Source organism: Mixophyes fleayi, chromosome 6 (assembly GCF_038048845.1).
Source record: "Mixophyes fleayi isolate aMixFle1 chromosome 6, aMixFle1.hap1, whole genome shotgun sequence".
NCBI lineage: Eukaryota > Metazoa > Chordata > Amphibia > Anura > Limnodynastidae > Mixophyes > Mixophyes fleayi.
This window is the reverse complement of record NC_134407.1, coordinates 27,321,286-27,337,442: the sequence shown is the minus strand read 5'-3', so window position 1 is coordinate 27,337,442 and position 16,157 is coordinate 27,321,286. Positions and strand designations below refer to the sequence as shown.

The 16,157-nt window shown below is 37.3% G+C and overlaps 1 protein-coding gene across 2 annotated transcripts in view; it reads left to right on the top strand.

Moving 5' to 3' along the window:
• LOC142160954 (alpha-2-macroglobulin-like protein 1) overlaps window positions 1-16,157 on the top strand; it is a 70,704-nt gene that overhangs the window by 41,900 nt on the left and 12,647 nt on the right. For both annotated transcript variants that reach the window (XM_075216095.1, XM_075216094.1), the window contains exons 19-30: window positions 754-979; window positions 1,301-1,427; window positions 1,909-2,030; window positions 3,167-3,227; window positions 3,531-3,614; window positions 5,185-5,361; window positions 8,524-8,605; window positions 10,065-10,221; window positions 10,740-10,814; window positions 12,722-12,884; window positions 13,454-13,659; window positions 14,133-14,348. In XM_075216095.1, coding sequence (XP_075072196.1) covers window positions 754-979; window positions 1,301-1,427; window positions 1,909-2,030; window positions 3,167-3,227; window positions 3,531-3,614; window positions 5,185-5,361; window positions 8,524-8,605; window positions 10,065-10,221; window positions 10,740-10,814; window positions 12,722-12,884; window positions 13,454-13,659; window positions 14,133-14,348 — 1,696 coding nt within the window. The remainder of the gene's footprint in view (window positions 1-753; window positions 980-1,300; window positions 1,428-1,908; window positions 2,031-3,166; window positions 3,228-3,530; window positions 3,615-5,184; window positions 5,362-8,523; window positions 8,606-10,064; window positions 10,222-10,739; window positions 10,815-12,721; window positions 12,885-13,453; window positions 13,660-14,132; window positions 14,349-16,157) is intronic.

The following is a 16,157-nucleotide window of genomic DNA, read 5'->3' as shown; positions in this document are numbered from 1 at the left end:
ACGCTGATTTGCCCTTCACTGTGTGACCTTCGTTAAAGAATACTGCCTGATAATACGACTCAAAGCATTTTGATCTCTCTCTCTCTCTCTCTCTTGCAAAAGTTAAGGCACTTGCCCTTGATATGAGAATGGGAACTAAGCTCTTAACTTAAAGAAACACAAGTTAATCCAGTCGCTTGCCCGAATGCTGAGCAACAGGATTACTGTCCAATTAGCAATTTGGGTACTATGGATAGAAGAATACTGCACACACAATTTGAAAGTGGTCACCCTCAGGCTACATGTTCCAACATTTATCTAATTGATTTTGATCTGGTTATTATTGGGCACTACTCTCATTGTGGGGTAAACGTGTCAGTACCAGGCAAATTGTCCAATAACACTACCTGTTTGGTCATCAGTTCTGTATTAGGCTGAATTAAACTGCCTTGAAGCCATTGCCATTTAGGTTGTCATTATGGGATGTTTAAACAAATTAACAAGATCACTAATAACCTAAAGGACTAAACGCTGTCACTGTTTCAACACTCACCCCTAACAATATGAAATAGATTTGTTCTACTGCACCTGTTGCCATTCTCAGTGCTAGCAACACCCAAACTACACTGCCATTCTTTAAGATTATAATGTAAAAACAGTATTTGTCATGGACTTCACTTCACACTGGTTTATGCCAGTTATTTTTGGGGAGATTTGATTTTTAATAATTGATTTTCCTTATACTACAATACATTTTTTATTTATTTTACCCAGAATCTCTGGCAATTCTGAACTCCACCACCAGGCTCCAGACACCATCACAGACTGGAACGCAGGGGCCTTCTGTATGGGCCCCACTGGTTTTGGACTCTCTGCTCCCGCATCCCTTCGAGTTTTCCAGCCATTCTTTGTGGATCTCACCTACCCATACTCTGTGGTGCGAGGAGAGTCCTTCCCCCTCAAAGCCATTGTCTTTAACTATCTGAAGCAATGCATAATGGTAAATGAAATAACCAAGACTAAATTATCCCTTTTGATCAACATATTTTCTCAGGCATTATGTACTGTACTTTTCATTATAGGTGCATTGTGTTACCAATTCATCCAAATTCTTAATCATTTCAAAAGACTGTTTTGCATTACATGAAGTAAATATTACTTAATGATTAGTTTGAAAAATCTCATAACATTTAAGATGCTATCATTCACATCACCAAAACGGCAATATAAATTATCTAGTGCATTGAAAACTAGCAACAAACGATCTGCAAAATCCGTTTTAAACTTTTTTGTTTGCTTTTATTTATTTTTGCCTTGATAGGTTCAAATCACCTTGCAGCCTACCCAAGAGTTAGAGCAAATACCATGTGCAGCCTGTCAGTACAGCAGCTGTTTGTGTGCAGATGAGAGTAAAACCTTCTCCTGGAGTCTGAAAGCTTCTAAACTGGGTAAAATGTGATCCTGGTGTCCAAATTTTAGGCACTTGGTTGGCTCTGACACTGTTGTTGTATTTTGTAATTAAAATCTGAAAAGCTTCATTGATATTCATTGTTGATATCAATAATTCCTTATTCTTAAGATAACACATATTTTGTATAATACATGGAGGTAGGAAAGGATTGAAACATTATTATTTATGTTAATTTTGTAAATTATGTATGAATTATATGGCCCAAAGCTAGTAAAGGCTCTGAGAAAAGATTCAGTTGTGTTAAACGGATAGAATATTAGCCAAAATTTTCAGACTGTTCATAAACATTTAATTTCCGACTCGCCAATCTAGTTGTTTATTCTGTTGAGTTTTAAAAACAATTGATTTTGTTAGCAGTTGTATGTCGTCTATAGGGATAGTCTACTTTTTAATTTTTTTCTATTCTATACACTATTTTTTAAACCTTACATATTTTTGTTATCTGTATCCCTGTGTAGGAGAGGTAAACATTACTGTTCGGACAGAGGCTGTGGACACAAAAGAGTTTTGCCAAAATGAAATAACAGTAGTCCCTAAGCAAGGCAATACTGACACAGTCATTAAGCCCTTACTTGTACAGGTCAGTATACAATGTTTAAGTTCAAATGTAATCTAATGGGACCATGAACCAATTATGTCTAAGATTTATATTTGAAAAATTTATAAAAATGTATACATTAAAAAATTCTCTTTAGTTAAATTATCAGTAATTTAAAGTTTAATGTTACAATTTTTTTCAAGAAATATATCTGCAAACATAAAAAAATATAAAACTCAATGTAGAAAAATAAAATCTTCTCTTTAAATGATATACATATACTATACATTATTTTCTCAAAAGACAATAATAATATTTTTCTGTTAAGAGGTATTTGCTTTATATTTAGCATTATAGTGTGGCCTTAATTTCAAATTCATTATTCTCAAAAAAATATCAAATTGTACCATTTGAAAATGGTATTTCTGAAAGTAAAGTGGAAAAATATGTATCTACATTTAGATCTATTTCTACGTAATATGTCTATATATGTATATATAGGGGTAAATGTATGAAAGTCCGTTTTTTTTCATCTCGCTGGTAATCAGCGACTTTGCAGCTAACATTTAAAGCCACAATGGCTTGTAAAGGCGGGAAATCGGCGACTTTGCAGCTAAAATTTAAAGCGGCGACGGCTTGTAAAGGCTTGCTTTTACAAGCCATCGCCGCTTTAAATTTTAGCTGCAAAGTCGCCGATTTCCCGCGAGATGAAAAAAACGGACTTTCATACATTTACCCCGTAATCTATTAATGGGAATATCATTTTTTTAATCATAATTTTTAGCGAGTGACTAGAATATACTAAGTTACATTTTACAGTTTGCCTACTTATCTCCACAGTCTCCTTTAATCCCATGTCTCATTACATTGTATTTAGTCATACTTCTCTCAGTAATAGGATAAAATGCACAGATATTATCACCAAACTATAACAGTTATTTAATTTTATTCTTCATTTGTTTTTGAAATCTAATGTATATTAACCATCCAAATAAGATATTCTATACTAAGTAATTGTTTTTACCTCTTCATGGGATTGCGAAAGTATGAAACTTTTTGTTAATTATTTGGAACTATATAGTATGTGGGAATAAAGTAACCTAAAATCAAACTAACTATAATAACCATATTATTAAGAGATATTAAGTTCTTTTGGTTTTATTTTTTGGTATTCTTAGCCTGGAGGTGTCCTGGAGGAAAAATCTCACAGCTCTCTTCTTTGCATCCAAGAGGGAGAAGGTTGGAAAACCTTTTGTTGTTATAGACATTATAATATTTCCATTTTTTTTTATCAATATTTCACACTTTTAAACCCTCTTTTAAATACAAAACTTTTTTTTTCTTGCTTATTTTCAATAATCAGAACACATTGAGTGACTTAGCTATATATTGATCATCAACAAGTGAATTAAATATATTCACAATTTCTGAAAATGCCTATCTTTGCTTGATTAATATTCACAGCAAATATTTTCCTAAATGTTGATATCTAGTTAATGCAATGTTTAGTTCTGCTGACTATTTAAAAAGCCTCTATTCCAGGTCATTCGAAGACAGAGAAGGTATCTCTAAAGGTTCCTGATAACATTCTGGAGGATTCTGAGAGAGCTCATATAACAGTGTTGGGTAAGATACATACTGTACAGATATTCATCAAATATCTCTCATCAGTAATGGACACAACTCTCCAGTGATTTAGTACTCCAGATATAATTCATGAACCATTGTATTCTGGCCTTTGTCTAACGCAGGCTACACTTGCTCTGATATTTCAGCTGGAATTGAGAAAGCTGAAAAATTGTAGCATGTTTGGCATCATAAGTATGTTAATTGCCAACAATCTGATTAAAATTGATTGATCATTATTGGATATCTGATCAAGAGCGCTATTGATGTGCCCATGCGCCCTTCTTCTGATCACACTAACGGGCTACCGTGGAGCCCGAAGTGATCTGACCTTTCAACCAGAACACTGAATGACCAGATCATGTTGGCCACCTACATATGTTGCCAATTTGGACAATGATTCTGTCGCATGACTTTGTGAGCATGGCAGGATTAGCCCCTGTGTGGCCACAATTACACATAAATTCACACAAATCCTTTACAAGACAAGTAAAGACATGTAAAGACTTTGGCTGACATATTTACAGCAATATAAAAATTAAACTAATGCTACAGAAGTACAAAAGATCAACAATATGTAAAAAATGCATTTCAAGCTGCATTACCACATAAGACCTAATTTATAGCTGTACACAATTTTGTAGCCTAAATGTAGATATAAACCTATGGATGCAAAATTGTGTTTTTACAGATGCGTTTTAAGTTGTGTGTATCATCTAATGTGTGCAGCTCAATATATACTGTATACAGCCCAATCAAAGAAAGCCCAGACTGTTTAGATGTGGGCCAGTGTAAAGTTATACTCGTCACCATCATCAACTTGATAAATCTTTTCTGTTTCATAATATAAATAATGAAAGAAAGAAAGAATATAAATTGGTGTCCCCCCCCCATTAAATGAGTTACCAGTACAGAGTGCTAAAGCCTGGGCAGATTACCACTCAACCAGGGGGCAAAGAATTTGAGGTGCCTTTGCAAAGTGGTAGCTTTGCAGGTTGGGTTGGAACATGGTCAGCACGGTGGCTTAGTGGTTAGCACTTCTGCCTCACATCGCTGGGGTCATGAGTTCAATTCCCGACCATGGCCTTATCTGTGTGGAGTTTGTATGTTCTCCCCGTGTTTGCGTGGGTTTCCTCCGGGTGCTCCGGTTTCCTCCCACACTCCAAAAACATACTAGTAGATTAATTGGCTGCTATCAAAATTGACCCTAGTCTCTCTCTGTCCGTCTGTCTGTGTGTGTGTGTGTGTGTGTGTGTGTGTTAGGGAATTTAGACTGTAAGCTCCAATGGGGCAGGGACTGATGTGAGTGAGTTCTCTGTACAGCGCTGCGGAATCAGTGGTGCTATATAAATAAATGGTGATGATGATGATGATGGTAAATTATTTGGTCTAAAATATTAAGCAGTAACAACAGGTAATGCATTTGAGATATAGTTTCAAAATAGTTTTGGCAGGACAAAAACAATTGGTAGTATTAAAAAATAATGTTAAAATGGTCACTTCCTACTGCACAGTATTTCATTTTTCAGTTACCCTTTCTAATACTAGTCTTATTTTTGTTACCCTGCAGGAGATCTGATGGGCACAGCTATGCAGAACCTGGACCGTCTCCTGGCCATGCCCTATGGCTGCGGAGAGCAGAACATGGTTCTATTCGCCCCCAATATCTTTATTCTGCAGTATCTGGAGAAGACTCATCAACTAAACAATGAAATCAAAAGCAAAGCTACCAGATTTCTTGAGAGCGGTGAGAGATACTTGACACTATTTCCTTTTGTCTTTTAATTACTCACTATAAAATATTTTTTTTAACTGTCCCTAAGCTTATTTCTAATAGTCATCAGAAATTTAAATCTTCTCTTAGCTACTTCTTTAATACAGTCTTTCCTCTTAACTAAAAACATCAGTTTTGCCTATTATGATTTCTTGTCTGTACAAGTTTCACGTAGTTTTTAAGTAAGTTGCTGACCAAACTATGCAAGGTGTGGTCTCCCCAAGGACTTGGGGATAGAATGTTATGCAGTTCTCACTGTATCTTACTTAATATGAAACAACTTTACTGTCTGTGTTTGCTACCATTTGGCATTACTGTTGGACAATTAGAGAAACTCCTTATGCCTGGCTCTTTCTAAATTAAAGATTTACTAGATTTAGTATATTTTACAGTATAAAGTGGTCCTTCATCACCGTGTGCCATGCTGCTTTGCCCCCCCCTTCACACTCTTCCATGCTGTCTGTGCTCTCCCTTTACACTATGCCATGGTGTCTTTGCCCCTTTTCACACTCTGCCATGCTGCTTTGTCCCCCCTTCACACTCTGCCATGCTGCTTTGTCCCCCCTTCACACTCTGCCATGCTGCTTTGTCCCCCCTTCACACTCTGCCATGCTGCTTTGTCCCCCCTTCACACTCTGCCATGCTGCTTTGTCCCCCCTTCACACTCTGCCATGCTGCTTTGGTCCCACTTCTCAATCTGCCATGCTGCTTTGCCCCCCCCCCCCCCCCCACACACTCTGCTATGCTGCTTTGGCCCCCCTCGCACTCTGCCATGTTGTCTGTGCTCCCCCTTCACTTTCTGCCATGCTGTCTTTGCCCCTTTTCACTCTCATTTGCAGGCCCCATCCCTAAAGGAATTCAGCCCCATGCTGAACAGGTTAGAAACTAGCAGCAATATGATACACGTGTTGGTGTACGTGAATATGTTTATATGAATTGAACATATTGGGGCTGAGTTGGCCGCAAATAGGAGTAACTTATTAAAAACAAAAAGAGCATGGAAAAACAGGCAGTATTTAACTTATTATACGCCCAATAGAAAACTAATTTTCACCCCTTTCATTTTAACATGGTTTTGTCCAGGAGAATTAAGTAAGAAATTTCTTGCCTAAGTTCCTTAATGAATCAGGCTCTATATTAGCAGGTGACATTAATTGAATAGTTTTTTTTTTTTTCTGTGTGTTCTTTTGTGACCTTATAGTACACTTATGTATTGAACATATCCTACAGTGTCCTGTCTATTAAAGCAGAGCGGACCTAGACCCTTATTATTCAACAGACGTATATTCACATCCGCTCCTTGCTGAATACAGACATGCGTATATCTGACGCACTTGCATTAAAAAACAACCCCAAACATTACGTTCATTATTCATTTAGTAGTGAATCAGGCCTATAGTGTCTGCTCATTGAACCTCATGTGAAAAGTGTATTGTGAACTACCTCTTCCAGAATGTGCTACTAGTTTTAAAATGCCAACGTATATTGGAACATGTAGTTTTCCAAAAGCATAAACAAAGTTAAATGAATAAAACATGTTATCCTTTGTTCACCAGTTTACTATAAAATAGCCTTCTCTATTCATTCAACAAAATCTACATTTTTCTGTTTTTGCTATCCAGTGGAAAATTCTTCTGTTTTGTATTCCAATTAAAGGAAAAAAAATAACAGAAGGTACAACTTCAGTGACTGAGACTTCCTTTAGCTGCTATCCAAAAGCAAACAGGCAGTACAGAAAATTGCTAGTGATTTGCAGAGTGGATAATGGGCTCTCAGTCGCAGTCATCAGCTGTTGATTCTCGTAGCAGGCAGTTACATCTGCTTTCGTGGTTTGATTTCTGCTATTGAATTACAAAAATAGAAGAATTTCCCATTGGATTAGGATGGATCAAGGACAAAGAAAGAAGACTTTATTTTTATAATGCAGTGGTGAACAAAGATTTATTGAGTACCTTATTCAAAGAAAACTTTATTTGAACATTGTGTCGTATTTATTTTTGTTTTGGTACAATACTCAGTCTTTTGTGGAGTGCCGATAAAGGCAATAAGAATAATATTGCTGGTGAGCGAAAATATCAAACAAAAATAACTAAATTGGTTGTATTATTATTATTATTTTATTATTATTAATATTTATTTATAGGGCGCCACTAGGTATCCATAGCGCTGTACAGGGACAGACAGAAACACGGTACAGGGTAAGACAGCACGGAACAGTTTACAAAAAGCACAGTAACTCGAAAGCTCAAAGTACAGCTAGATGAAAGGTGAGAGCGGAGGCAGAGATGGAGAGGGTGGGAGAGGAGAGCGACGAGGAGGGAGGAAGGAGGGGGACAGGAAGGAGGGCAGGAGAGGGAGGGGGGTAGGTGGGAGTCTGGAAGGAGTGCAGTCAAGTGGGGGACTGGAAGGCTATAAGGACAGGTGGGTTTTTAAGGCCCGTTTGAAGCTGGACAAGTTGGGTGATGGTCTGATTGAGTGGGGGAGCTGGTTCCAGTGGAGGGGGGCAGCACGGGAGAAGTCTTGGATGCGAGCATGGGAGGAGGTGACCGGGGGGGGGGGGGTATTGCGCCCACCCCATACTTACTAGTCTATGTGACAGGTATTATACTTTTATAATTTCACAGGCAAGATCAGAGATATTTTAGGACCCAGAATAGTTTTAGAACTTGCGATCCCATTATGGTTAGACTTGGATTATGGCTTGGTCTAGCTGTAGAGTTAAAACTTGATATAGGCTACTTTCCTCCTTGAAACAAAGGATCTCTTGTCTTCCTGTTTTTCCTTGGACAGCAGGGGATGAGACAGAAGCTTTCCAATTCACATTCAATTAATAAGGTTCCTTAAGTAAAATTCCTCTGAGTAGCATAATCTTAAAATTTATTTAAGGATTAAATACAGTAAATTGTTAAAATTTGAGCTCAAATGATAAATCTCTGCCTTCTGATTAGTCCTATTTTTGAAATTTTTTTGCTCAAATCTGACCAAAATGTAACGATAAAGATTCATAATTGCTGATATACCTAGAACCCTAAAACATTCCAAACTGTTTCACTGATTTCTACTTTATTGTTGACTTAAGAATTTGTTGATAACTTTTTGACTTTTTAATCTATCCTTGTCTGTGATTGTCTGCAGGATATCAGAGACAGCTGACATACAAACGTGATGATGGGTCATACAGCGCCTTTGGAAAGAATGACCCAGAAGGTAACACTTGGTAAGTGACTTTACTTAAGCAAGTACTTCTAGAGCATGAAGCACAATTTCAGCCTCCACACCAGTTCATACACTCAGCAGGTTAATCTGCCACGTCACTTGACACTGAATTAAAAACAGCTTCCTCTTCAATGTAGTCTTTTACTATAGTTTTGTAGTTGATCTATACCGTTACATTAATATACAATAGTGAGTGATTCATAGCACACATTTCTCTTATATTAACATTTACAACAGTTGTCTCTCTGCTCACCCCAACAAACACAAACACTTGTACATGTGTAGTTGTGGCACCCCCCTCCAAGTGTGATAAGAGCAGTTTACCATGTAGTCTTTATTCTAAGCAACTACATAATCAACACCTACATGAAGATTCACTGAATCACCCACTCGCCAGCTATCTCCTTAGAACGCACACGGTCTCAACTGCAATATCGTCTCCCAACCTCTCCCCGTGATGCTAGAGAACCCCAACTCAGAAACTACAACTGTACACATTACCCCCCACAGCTCGACTATTAATACACAAGTACCCACATATGTCATACAATCTGTCCTCTTTTCCTATAAACTGTATATCATCTGCCATCTTTCATGTTATTGGCAATTCTATATTACCGATTAAGCAACCATTGCTGCCAAAATAAATAAACTCATTTAGTTCACCAGGAAGACCGCTATATTTTTTTTAAAAAATCGCTCTAACATCATTGGTTTTTTAGGGGTTTCTTGTTTCTTTCTGAAATCACCTATATTTATTGTTCCTGAAAATAGGTAAGTTGAGAGCTGACACTTGCTATTCAGTTCTACTTTACTGTTGGTATCTCTGCCTACTGCCATTAGTGAAAGTAATAAGTAAAGGCACCTTACATCTTGGAATGCTCTAGCACTGAGCTTACCACCATATTGCATCTGCTATAAATCATTCCAACTCTCTCTGGCAGCACTGGTTTGCTCCCTTGAAAGACCATGATAATGCCTGTGAGATCAGGAATATTAGTGAAAGTAATAGGTAAAGGCATCTTATACCTTGGAATACTCTAGGAATGAGCTTTCCACCATATTGCACCTGCTATAAATCATCATCATCATCATCAGTTATTTATATAGTGCCATTCCGCAGCTCTGTACAGAGAACTCATTCACATCAGTCCCTGCCCCATTGGAGCTTACAGTCTAAATTCCCTAACACACACACACAGACAGACAGGGGGACTAGGGTCAATTTTTTGATAACAGACAATTAACCTACTAGTATGTTTTTGGAGTGTGGGAGGAAACCGGAGCACCCGGAAGAAAACCCACATTCCAACTCTTTGGCTGCACTGGATTGGAACAGTCAAGATAATCCTAAGAAATTAGTTCAGGGTTTGAAATTGGTGACGATTTTTGGTGTTGTTGCTTTATTTTAATATTAGTATGGAGAAATGTCTCTCAATGTATCCATTATTTTTCCTCAGGTTGACTGCATTTGTCGTGAAGTCCTTCAGTAAAGCGCGACCGTATATCTTTATAGATGACAGCCACCTGAACCAATCCTTCAACTGGCTGAAAAATAATCGCCAACATAATGGCTGCTTCCGCAGCGTGGGGAAGCTTTTCAATAATGCTATGAAGGTGCATTTGATTGTACAATAATTGTGTTAAAAGGATATATGCAATAAATGGGGATATTATTTCAACAAAGTATAATAAAAGACTTTAAATCCTTTCACGAATATGTAAATGTTAAGGTTACAAAGAAGATGATTATAAAAGTTAAAGGTTTTTATAAGGAAATCTGCTGGCCCCTAGCCTTCAATTTTAACCAAATTAACCTTAAATATTCATAAACTGTGCCCCTTCAGCACTGCGACCTGGGCGGTCGTCCCTTTCCCACAGCTACAGCCCCGGGGTATAGAAGTCTTTGATCTTAATAAGCTAAATATATGAACCATTTATTTGGACATCTGTAACACATCCAATACCAGGCAAAACATTCCTTTGAAGGAGTGGGGTACATGTACACAATTTTTTATAAAAAATGCACAAGATAAAATCATTTTTGTTTTCAACTCTTTCTTATCGTGACCAGGCTTGGAGAAGTTTCAGTGACATTTAGAGTTTAAACAAGGCCCATTATCTCTGCATTACAGGGAGGAGTGGAAGATGAAGTCTCCCTCTCTGCTTATGTAACAATAGCTCTCCTGGAGGCTGGAGTATCTCTAGAGGTAAGTAACCAAAGTCATCATAAGATCAATAATCACTTGGTACACAAATTTTTTATAATCACACATAACTTATACACATGTCCGCCAGTATTCAAGTACAAGCGTATCCCAGGAAACATTTTCATTTGAATATGGACATAAGTATATTTTGGTGATATGGTACTTGCCATATGCAGACAGACAGGATACGTGCAATATAAAGTCCCAACAGAACGTATGAAAAGAAAAATTATTAAATACATTAACAACTCTTAATGCATAGTTGCCCAAAGCCATTACTCAGCCCCCCCTAACAGGGCATGTTTTCCACATCTCCTTGCTGGTATACAGGTGTATTAATTACTGACTGACACATACTAACAGATCCACAGGTAGCAGTAATTACTTCACTTGGAAAATCTGGAAAACCTGTTCTTAATTGCAAACACATCTTCTGGCATAAATAAACGTCCATCATCACTTAATCGGTAGCTGGTGCAAGCGATACAGCTTGAATCAGGCGACTGTGCATGTGCTCAACATTGGCACGATCTTAGTGTACATTGCTTCCCTCCCCCATTTCGGCCTTCAAATCATAGGATTTTGTAAGCTGACATTAATCCATCTGTGAACCACAAATATCAGCTGTACTACACCGCACAAGTACAGTAAAATGGAGGCACTTGGAGAGGTGGATCAGGGTGTACAAGCACATGTTAAGGAAAGTAGTGAGGTGCACACATAAGTGTAGCACCCATGCTGGAGATAAAGCCTAATGAGAGTAGACAGAATCTCCATTTACTACTCTTTGAAACCATATCTGTTGGAGCTCCCTAAGTCATAGTGTAAAGATACAGTATATACTACTGCTGCTGACCCCATCAACATATTTAGTTACTGTTTAAAAAAAATAGTTAAATATATGTAAAATGGAGAGACCCAACCTAAAATAAGTAACCTGCACCAGTGCAATAAGCTGGGCATATTAATGCTAAAGCAGAGGGACCACAAGCGTAGAATCCTCCTGCAAACGAAGTAACTGGAACCAGGCTATAACACTGGAACCTGTTGCTTACTTTAGAGTGTGGAATGTTTTTATTTCATTAATCTGTTTTTTTTAAAACAGTAATCATCATCTTTATTCTAGCATATTTACACTAGCCACATAATGATATACTCAGAGCAGATCTTGATGCAACCGTATAGTTACACTGTATTTCAGTAGTCTATCTTTGGATGGAAAAATTGCAGCCTACTCTAAATCAGGCCTGTGTTGGACAGAAATGACATACTATGCAAATAATTCAGCATTATTAATGGACAGCACAGTGTCACAGTGGTCAGCATCACTATATATATTGTGTGTTTATGTTTTCCCATGTTTGCATGGGTTATTTCAGGCTACTCCAGTTTACTGCCACTGTCCTAAAACATACTGGTAGGTTAATTGACTTCTAACAAAATGGGCCTAAAGTGTATGTGTGCTTGTTTTGTAGGAAATTTAGACTGTAAACTCCAATGGACATGCACTGATGTCAATGACTCAATATTCTCTGGAAAGCATTGCATAATATGGTGGTACTATGCAAATAAACAATGATATATAAATGGAGAGCATACACATGGTACACTGAGGTGTACAGTGACCTAAGGGAATGTCGGTGCATTATGTTTAGGGTTGCGCATTGTATGAATAAAGAGGCATGTTTTTGATCTTCTTGTAACTGTAATTATACCAATAGAACAATAAAATTTGCTGGCAGCAGCAAAAGTCACCAAACTATTTTACCATGTTGAATACATTATATTTAAAAAAAATACTAATGTCATTTTCTATATTCATATTAGTCGGCTGTGCTATTTGATAAAAACACTATAAAAAGTAGACTTACAAGCAAACAAAAAGTTCTGGTTTCATTTCATTGCAGGATTCTCTGGTTAGTGACGCTCTCTCCTGTTTGCGGAAGGCCGCTGTGGATGTGAACAATGTATACACACAGGCTCTGCTGTTCTACACCTTCACGTTGTGTGGAGATACCGATCTCAGTAAAACTTTGATGGATAAATTAGATAAAAAAGCTGTGCGAGGAGGTAAGAGATTTAACTACAGGTATATATGATGCGTATATACATTATACTGAGATACCAGAACAGTGATCAGTGTTCTTTTCATAAGTCTCTGCTCTACCTAACATGTACTGTTGTGTCAGACATTTACATTCCTACTCCCCATTTATTCATGAGTTACAATGAGATGAGTAGGTTACTGTGAAGTACATATAACCAATAAAAACATGTGCTAAATGACACTATGTAGCAAGACGACAAATCATGTTAGGCTCACCCATTTCTAATTTACACAATCTGGTTTGGCTTATTTAATTTCACTGTAAATCCTATTTTCTATTTATAATGATTTGCCATGTATTTATTCGTCCCAAATGTATATTTATAAGCAGTGGCGGAACTACCATCATGCACCGGGTCCCATGGAGATAATGGGGCCCCCCACATGGCAGATGCAGAGGGTCGGGGGCCCTGGTTCCCTCCTCCCCGCCTCCTTCCACCGGGGCCCATGGCTCACTAGTTCCGCCTCTGTTTCTAAGTAACATTTCCCTTTCCTTTTATAACTCTCACAGTATAACCCTCTGTATCTTCAGATGGACAGTTGCACTGGAAACGGGATACTACTCCCCCCTCTGACGCTCCATACTGGTCCCGAGCACCATCTGCAGAGGTGGAATTAACAGGCTATATGCTACTTGCCTTCATCTCAAGCCCCACAAAGGACCTAGGAAAAGCTTCTCAGATTGTAAATTGGTTGAGCAAACAGCAGAATCCATATGGAGGATATTCTTCCACACAGGTGAAATAAAGAAGTAATGATGGTGAATAACAGTAAACTAGAGACATTGAGGATAAGGACCTACAAAGGACCATCAAAGAATGATTGACTAAACTGCTATTTGCAACATAGATCAATATGAGAATCAGAAACACTAGTGGAACAGTGTCTGTAGGTGTCAAGTTTCCATAAATAATGGTAGAATTACCAAACAATAACTTTAAAAAAGTAAGATAGAAGTAAGATAGTAACATAGAATAACCATTATGTTACTCTACAATATTAGTTTAAAAATAACAATTGGTGTTAACCATTTGAATAGTTAAAGGGACACATATATACCTAAGTTTTACAATATTTACTTTCTTTAGTTAGACATATAAAATCTCTAGTACCTGATCTCATTCATCACCTTTGTTTATATAAAAAAAATGTTAATATCTTGCTCCTATATAACTCTGGAACACTTACACACTATCTTCTTCCTTTCCCAGGATACAATTGTGGCTCTTCAGGCTCTGTCCAAGTATGCAGAGTGCACATATAGTGATAAGGGGGATATGACTGTCACAGTCACTTCCACATCAGGGTTTCTGGAGCAGTTTCATGTGGACAAGAACAACCGTCTCCTACTCCAGAGAGCGACACTACCAGCCATCCCTGGAGAGTACACAGTGACAGCCACAGGGAGTGGTTGTGTCTATGTACAGGTTAGTGGAACCTTTTCCACACTCATCTTCCCTCTCTCACATTCTATCTCTAGCTCAAACCATTGTGTGTCATTTGGGAATACGAAAATTACAGACTACAGAGCTAATGACATTCATGCAAGTTTTTTTGCTGCATTTGTGCCTGTTTTAAAGGATTTGTATGTATTTCAGATGCAAGATATCATGTTTTGTTAAATAGTATAATTTCCTTATGGTAGTTGGAGAACTTGGGTGGAATGGGGCGTTCATAAATTATATGGCAAGTTAATGCAAAATATGCAAACCTATACGGAAAAAAAAATTCATTTTTATACAAACTTCAAGGAAGTGTTGTATGAGTCTCAGTTTTTGATGTAGAAAAAGAGTCATTCAATTTATTGACCCTAGTTTACGAGGTACTAGGTGTGTCCTTGCATAAGCACATTCCAAGAAGCATGAAGAACATTTTGTGTAAACATATTGATCTCTAACAAAACCAAGTTCAGAGAAAGGACAGAATCATATACGTACATCATGACTGCTAGACTCCATTTTCTGTCCAGATTGTTATTCAACATTCATCTTTCTCAATTTCACCCTCTGATACCTCTAGTATCATCTAACTGGACTATCTTATTATGTCACCTCTTCTGAAATTCTCATAAAATGCTGGATACTCAGGCCTATTTTCACTTACTTGAGATTATATGTTTTTCATTCCTTGCTTACATAAGGCACCAAATAGTATAGCAAGGCATCTAGCAGTTATATAAATGATTAACATGACCTATTGCTATATATTGCTATATCCTATGTCTCTTTGCTAATATCCCTTGCTTCTTTCTGTAAAACACTATTTTTTGATAAATGCCCTTCAACCACATCATACTGATCAGATATAAAAGTAAAGCACTCTTGGGGGTATGTTTACTAAACTGCGGGTTTGAAAAAGTGGAGATGTTGTCTGTAGCAACCAATTAGTATCTAGTTATCATTTATTTGGTACATTCTACCAAATGACTGCGAGAATCTGATCTCCACTTTTTCACACCCCAAATTTAATAAATATACCCCTTGGCTTCTTAATTTATATATCCATCCTCTCTCTGCTAGTAAGGGCATATAGGATTTGAAATTACACTTTCTTTATCTGAACTAACTCTTAATTTACTATGGAAAGTCACTCTAGTTTTATTTATAACCTTATCCAAATTTTCTGAATATTGTTGCAGTCTGTCTGACAGTATTCCAACCCTTACTCAAGAAAAAAGTATAGCAAATTGTTCAGGTTTATTTTTGCAGGCTACCCCTTTCTTCTGCAACCTAAATTCTTCTAGTAGTTTATATTGTTTCACAATTGTGGGGATAACCGGGCTGAAAAAACAAGTCCTATTAGCCCAATTAGGCAACCATAGGAAAGCTACTTTTCCACACACAAAAAGTGCAGCAACACAAATGAGACTCCATTATTTATAACTTGGGTCGCTTTGTACCATTTCAAATATTTAATCTTTTAAGAGGAATTAATCTTAAGTTCTGGGCAGGCAGGTCATAGTAACATCAAGTATTGTATCATTCTTTTTTTCTCTTTGTTTTGTTAAAATTACAGACACATTATCATACCTACAATTAGCTATTCATGCATCCTTATTGCTTAAGGGAAATTAAATAATCTTCAATAATTCTTCAAAGGACACATACTGAGCACAATCTGTGTTTGTTTTAAAATGCACGTAAGTCAGCCCTACGCACTCCTGAATTCAACAAGGACTGGATCTGAAGATACGTGAGGTGATGAATTCGGGTGTAGGTCTGCTCTGCTCTACTACA